The sequence below is a fragment of the Thalassophryne amazonica genome, chromosome 1 (genome assembly GCF_902500255.1).
Source record: "Thalassophryne amazonica chromosome 1, fThaAma1.1, whole genome shotgun sequence".
Classification (NCBI taxonomy): domain Eukaryota; kingdom Metazoa; phylum Chordata; class Actinopteri; order Batrachoidiformes; family Batrachoididae; genus Thalassophryne; species Thalassophryne amazonica.
This window is the reverse complement of record NC_047103.1, coordinates 160,204,629-160,210,988: the sequence shown is the minus strand read 5'-3', so window position 1 is coordinate 160,210,988 and position 6,360 is coordinate 160,204,629. Positions and strand designations below refer to the sequence as shown.

Here is a 6,360-nt window from a genome sequence, read left to right as displayed (position 1 = left end):
ATGCCAGATCTTACAGCAATTACCAGTTTGATTATGAGTTGTTTGTTTAAGGTGCAGTGTGTGGTATTTAGGGGTGTTTATTAGCAGAAATGGAATGTAGCATTTATAACCATCTGTCCACCAGCAACGAACATAAGTGTTTTTCATGAGCTTACAATTAGCCTGTGATACCTAGAGAGGAGTGGTACAGTAGCTCAAAAGACACATACCCCACTTATGCATTTTGCAGCACGGCTGGAAGACTGAATAAAACAGTGTAATGACTGACTGCTCCTAATACATTGCTGACAAGGTTGAGAACCCTCATTTTTGTCAAATGGAGGCTCATACATATTGCTTATCACAAGAAATGACAAGGTGGTGTGAGTACCTCACTGGTGACAGCATAATGCAATCTGGAATCTCACCACTAGAGGACACTAAATCTACACACTGCAGCTTTAAAATATATACTCAAGATGAAACAAGAACAGTTAAACATTCGCTCAACTAAATGTCGATCAAAAGTAGATTCAAAAGTGCTTTTGTAAATCATGCTTTCATTGCAGATTAAAGATATAATTAAAGGTTTCATTGCAGGTTTACTCAGCCCTGGACAGACATTTTTTGGTTTTATTCAGTGTGATATCTCTGTGGTACAGTCGCAGTGCTGACCTCAATTTTTCAATTTCAATTTATTTTCATTTATATAGCGCCAAATCACAACAGAGCTGCCTCAAGGTGCTTCACACAAGTAAGGTCTAACCTTACTAACCCCCAGAGCAACAGTGGTAAGGAAAAACTCCCTCTGAGGAAGAAACCTCAAGCAGACCAGACTCAAAGGGGTGACCCTCTGCTTGGGCCATGCTACAAACATAAATTACACAATTCACAAAATGAATATACAGGCTTTGGGCTTACCAGGTTACCAGGGAAGAAGATCACTCAGGTCATTTTGAGTCCAATACACAACCATTACATACACTACGTTATTATCAACTACTATGCATCATTCAAGTAAACAAAGCAGCTGTTCATGTCGTACTTGAAGCCAGTGACAAGGAAGGGAAAAGTGTTTTAAGCTCCCTTTTTTCAGTTTTAAGCCTTCAGAAACTCAATGTGTGTATTGTATCTTTCACAGATCAAATGACAGGTAAGGTGCGATCGCGACCACCTCGATACAAATCAACAATAAAGTCGAGTCACACAGAGAAAATCATATTTAATATCTTTAATAAACAGGTGCCCAGTTTAACAGACCAGACATTAAATTCTCTAAACATGGATTTTCCTTTAGAAATATTTACAATATTTAAAGTAAAATATTATATACTTTTTTTTAATGACAAGAATTTGAGGTTTTTGTGGCTGCAGGGAGGATTTTTCCAAAAAATAATCCAGACTTACAGAAGTGGGGGAGAGAATTCAAAACTCTGCCTTGCAATGGTTGTTCTGAGACAATTTGGACATTTTCCAAATAAGTCTTTACTCCCAAATCGCAGCCGAAACCTGGAATGGCAGCTGAAAATGCAGCATTGAACTTTGAATGTGTCTGGAATGGACTGATGTCATCTCAACTGCCAACACTGAGTAAACTGAGTAGTGCAGCAGATAACTGAAACAATCGTGCAAATGGTGATACAAGCACCAAAGTTGGCACAAATACTCCTTAGACATTACTCTTTTGAAAAAAAATGACTGGCCACTTGAATTCAATAGGCGGCCACTTAGGGGTCAACTGAAGAATTACACAGGGGTCAAAATTAAATATGCTCAAATTATTTTGAAAACTACACTACATTATTTGTCTTATCGTAAAGATTCCAAAAAGGTACAGTTTGGACTATCAATGACTGAATGATCAGGAGCTATGGGGTTAAAAACAACAAAAATGGTGACAAAGGTCAGTTTCAGTTTGTACAGGGGTCAAAAGTTAAAGTTCCTTCAGTTTTGGTAAAAAGTGATTGGTTGAGCTAATAGGATTAATAAATGGAATAGTTTTGATTGTGTTGAATGTTTGGGCTCCAAAGTAAAGGTCAAACAAGGTCAACATCCATTGGATTCTATGACATGTGACATATGTTACCCTGTAACATGATAACTAAGCATGATACATGGTCCAAACTATTCCTTTTTAAAACCCTGTTAACTCAACTATGGTAATAATTTGCATAATTTTTTTTACCAAAATTGGAGCAACTTTAACTTTTGACCCCTGTACAAACTGAAACTGACCTTTGTCACCATTTTTGATGTTTTTACCCCATAACTCCTGATCATTCAGTCATAGATAGTCCAAACTATACCTTTTTGGAATCTTTATGATCATACAAATAATATGGTGTAGTTTTCAAAATGATTTGAGCATTTTTAAATTTTGACCCCTGTGTAATTCTTCAATTGACCCTTACCTGGCTGCCTATTGAAAATTCAAGTGGCCAGTCGGTTTTTTCAAATGCGTAATGTCTAAGGAGTATTTGTGCCAACTTTGGTGCTTGTATCACCATTTGCATGATTTTGCTCTAAATATTCTCTTAGCTGCTGCACTAGAGGGAAACCAAACCCTCAACATTCTTCAGTCAAAACATCTTACAAGAAATATGCCATTTCCTACATCTTACCGCTGAAACAACAAACAAGAGGATAAAAGAAAAAAAAAGAAAAACAGAACTCAGATAAGAAAATAGGCTGTAAACACATTTGCAGACAATGAACTTTCAGATTTGACTCAAAACTGTCTGCGAGTATTTGCACAGAGTTTAGAGGTTTAATCTGATGTACACCCACTAGGAGGTGATATCGCAAGAGGAGGAGAAGCCTGAGTCAGACCAAAGCACTGGTTTGCCACTACTGACCTTTGACTGAATTGTCAATACGGGCCAATCAGGGAGCTAACTTTAGTTGAAGGCCCCAGTCTTGCTGATACACTGCTCAAAAGGTTGTTCTGCGAAATATCAGTGGGGACATGTGTTTTCCGCAATTACAGATTTAACTCCTACTGGACAAACCCTTGCAAGAAAAGACACTCACCTGTATATATATTTGACGTGTAAAGATGTTTATGCACATATAAATACATATATAAACTTCTGGTGATAGTGTATGTACAGATTTGTGAGTTATGAGTTGTAATTTGGCACCTACGCAGAAGAAGTAGTCCCACACAGGCCGCAAGGTTAGCTGGCTCCGGTGCCACCAACCGAACGCCCCCGCCCCTTAAAAATTAGTCCGCCCTGCCTTCACTGCGCATGTGTCATTTGGGACCACAGCAGCTCGTCTGAGTCTGACTCCCTTCACCCAAAGCGATCAAAGGGAATAATGGGATTATTAACCATCAGATGACAAATTAAAACCTCTTAAATCATTCTAAAATCAGTTTTAAGCAGAAACGAGGCGATAATTGGAGAACTGCTACTGATGCTCCGAAATGACGTAGGTGCCGCAGCAGCACGTCAGACTCACACGTGCTGCTGTGGCGCTCTTAACGGTCCCCCATCTTTTATGATGAAATAATGCTGAATTTATGTGGAAATGATTGTTGTACAAAAGCTTCAGATATCTGTCGCTGAGACAGATGATGACTGGAGTGCAGTTTGAAGCAGAAACGAGGTGATGCTGATGTGGTCCGAAATGACGCATGGACAGAGAAGGCAGGGCGAGCCGACTTTAGGGGACTGTTCGGCAACACTGTTGCTTAGCCCCAGATTCTGTAGCACGAAGGGGACGCCAATCCGACACAGGTTACTTCCCCAGCCAAGGCTGGTACCCATATACAGCTGGGTGGACTGAGACAATGCAGAGGGAGTGTCTTGTCTAAGGACACAAACAGGTGATGTGGGCGGGACCCAGACCCAGGTCTACATATTGGTAACCCGCTCACCTACTTGCTCTGCAGTATTTGACAGAGCAAGGCAACTTTTCTTTAACTCCCGATGCCCCCCCCGGACTTTCTCCCAAATGACTTCATACTTTTGCATGTTTTTTAACAGAAAGTCAAGCAGTCTGTTTAGGGAGCACCGACTCTGACAGAGATGTGCACTCGACAACTAGCTGTAAAAGATTTTCTGGACACTTAAAACAGCGCTGTTTATTCTTTCATCATCCCGCCCCACTGGGTTTTGTTGCTTACTGATGGAGCACTCTGATGTCATCACTTGTTTAACCATCGCTGCTGCGTAAGCAGAACATTCACAGCAGCGCTGGCACTCGCAGCAGACACGACGTCACCTCAACCTGTAGCCCTTCGAGCTTGCTGGTCGGCTCCATCTCTGTGATGCCACGCCCCCTTGCCCCAATGACTGGAAGTGTCATTTGTCTTTGTAGCTGCTGATGCTGTCAGATATTTGACAGTTGTCGCCCCCTGGTGGCACCAAGCGAGGCTCGCAGTCTCGGCTCTCTGGCCCTGGAGGAAACCCGGTGAGAAGCAATCAATTACAAAATATTTCTGATGTCAAGATGGACACGTGCATAATCATCACATGAGATAATGACATTCTGAATGCACTTTTAGGCTCAAAAAGGTTTCACTTAATATTTAATACACAACAAATCATTTCAATCAATGAAAGGCTCAAGCTATGCATTCCCAACTTATTTTGAATTCTGACAGCTGGTCTAGATTGGGCTTTGAGTTTGAAACTTAGCACAAATAACATATTCGCTCAAAATGTAAATACTTTATAGTCAGACCTTTTAATGCCTCCGGGGTCTTTTATGGTTTTATTGATGTTGTAACATTAAATGATTTCAATATAGTATTTCATATTGTTTGAAGGGACTAATTACTAGTACCCGGAACTGTGAGAATATTTTCAAAATTTGAAGTTTATTCCCAAGTATTGAGTAATCCATCATCACTTCAGTCTTCACCAGAACAACCCCAGTTCAACCCGTGACTCCACCTCTGAAGACATTTCTCATGCAGGCTGACGATTTTATTCAAATTAATTACTTACTGAAACATGACCTAAACTTTTTTCAAACAGATTTTACCTAACGTCCGCTAGCACCCCTATTCCACAGGGCACCATTCTATTACGATCGCTCACAGTCCATAAACAGTGCAACAGCATGATAAAATGGCTTACTCTGGCTTGCTTCCTTACAGGTTGGCTTATAAAGTGCAGACCTGGCAACCCGCCTGTAAACAAAAATAAGGAGCTGTGCCCTCGCCCACAACAGCAACAAACACTGCTTCTGCCCAAAATTTTTAGTCTGATGGAGCAGGATTAAACAAGTTTCAAGCTGTACTCACTAGAACTACCCTGCTTTAAGATGTTCAAAGATGACTGAAGCTGTTAAGACTACGAACACCCAGAAGTTAACATGCACCAGTGACAATTTTGTGAATCGGGACAAAATTTTTTGAACAGTTTGAAAGTTTGACCCTGATTTCAAATCTGGTGCCGATGATACCAAGGTTGTTCAAGACAGACAAAGATGGATCAAGAAGTTACTATGATGCGTCAAAGCATGCCCTGATTTGCTATTCGAGATTTAAATGAGAAGGAAGCCGCTCTCTGGAACAGCCCCATAAGCGCTGTCAAATTAGAAAGAGTCATGTGGAACAACGATGCCATCACTTTCACAGTTAAAGTTTTACATGTGATGCTGGCCCTGGTTTTATGTCAGTATGCTTTTACTGTGAAGTGCATTTAACAACGTGAGATATCTGTTCAGTTTTCTGATTTTTATCATTAAATCTACATTTATTCAAAAGCTGCAGTGCCAATTCCCTGGTTTAGAAAAACCCTAGTATGACACGTTATTCACATTTGTTTTTGTTTGCATCGTCAGTGTTCATGTTATAACTTGGCGCTGAAATTCACGTTCCAATTCAGTGTAGTTGAAACTGACAGTAGACAGACTGTTGCCATACTGGAACCAGGTTTAGGTGTCAAACCCTACCTGTAGTGTTCATTGAAGTCGAGTCGGAAGCTGAGGAAACGTAGACTCTCATCTACACTGGTCATCAGCAAAACCAGGAACTGCTGGACGATGCTCTGAGAGACAATAAGGGTGAAGACATGAAGGAGAGGGAGGCAAGTTAAGAAGCTTACAAACAACACAGAATTTCAGGCCAAAATCAGGCCATTTTATTTTTTTATTATTATTATTTTTTATTCTTTTGTGGTTGTTTTCAGAGTCAATAAATGAGTGAGGAGCAAATGACTGCTTCTGCAGCTACCTGGTAAAAGTGGGTCAGGATGCGGAGCTGAGAGCGCATCTTTGGTATGGTTTCCTGGAACTCTTGAATCCTCTTCTTCTCCCGTGCTTCCTGTTCCGCTGTCACTCCCCACTGACCCTACATTAGCATCAATTAGAAGGCAGACTGATAGGTCAGTCCACTTGCAGTTTCACAATCCCGAAGTGGATTTTCTT

At 40.7% G+C, this 6,360-nt stretch overlaps 1 protein-coding gene and 1 long non-coding RNA gene across 2 annotated transcripts in view; both read right to left on the bottom strand.

The window, feature by feature from the left end:
* Nucleotides 1–1,183: 1,183 nt before the first annotated feature.
* LOC117516800 lies at nt 1,184–3,311 on the bottom strand. Its single transcript, XR_004562547.1, has 2 exons — nt 2,527–3,311; nt 1,184–1,574 (listed from the first exon to the last, which is right to left on the bottom strand). It is a non-coding gene; the product is annotated as an uncharacterized LOC117516800 (long non-coding RNA).
* A 949-nt stretch (nt 3,312–4,260) lies between these two features.
* tubgcp3 (tubulin, gamma complex associated protein 3) overlaps nt 4,261–6,360 on the bottom strand; it is a 44,613-nt gene continuing 42,513 nt past the window's right edge. Inside the window, exons 21-23 of the mRNA XM_034177619.1 lie at nt 6,167–6,283; nt 5,887–5,981; nt 4,261–4,381 (exon numbers count right to left, since the gene is read on the bottom strand). Of these exons, the coding sequence (XP_034033510.1) occupies nt 4,315–4,381; nt 5,887–5,981; nt 6,167–6,283 (279 nt within the window). The 3' untranslated portion in view covers nt 4,261–4,314. The remainder of the gene's footprint in view (nt 4,382–5,886; nt 5,982–6,166; nt 6,284–6,360) is intronic.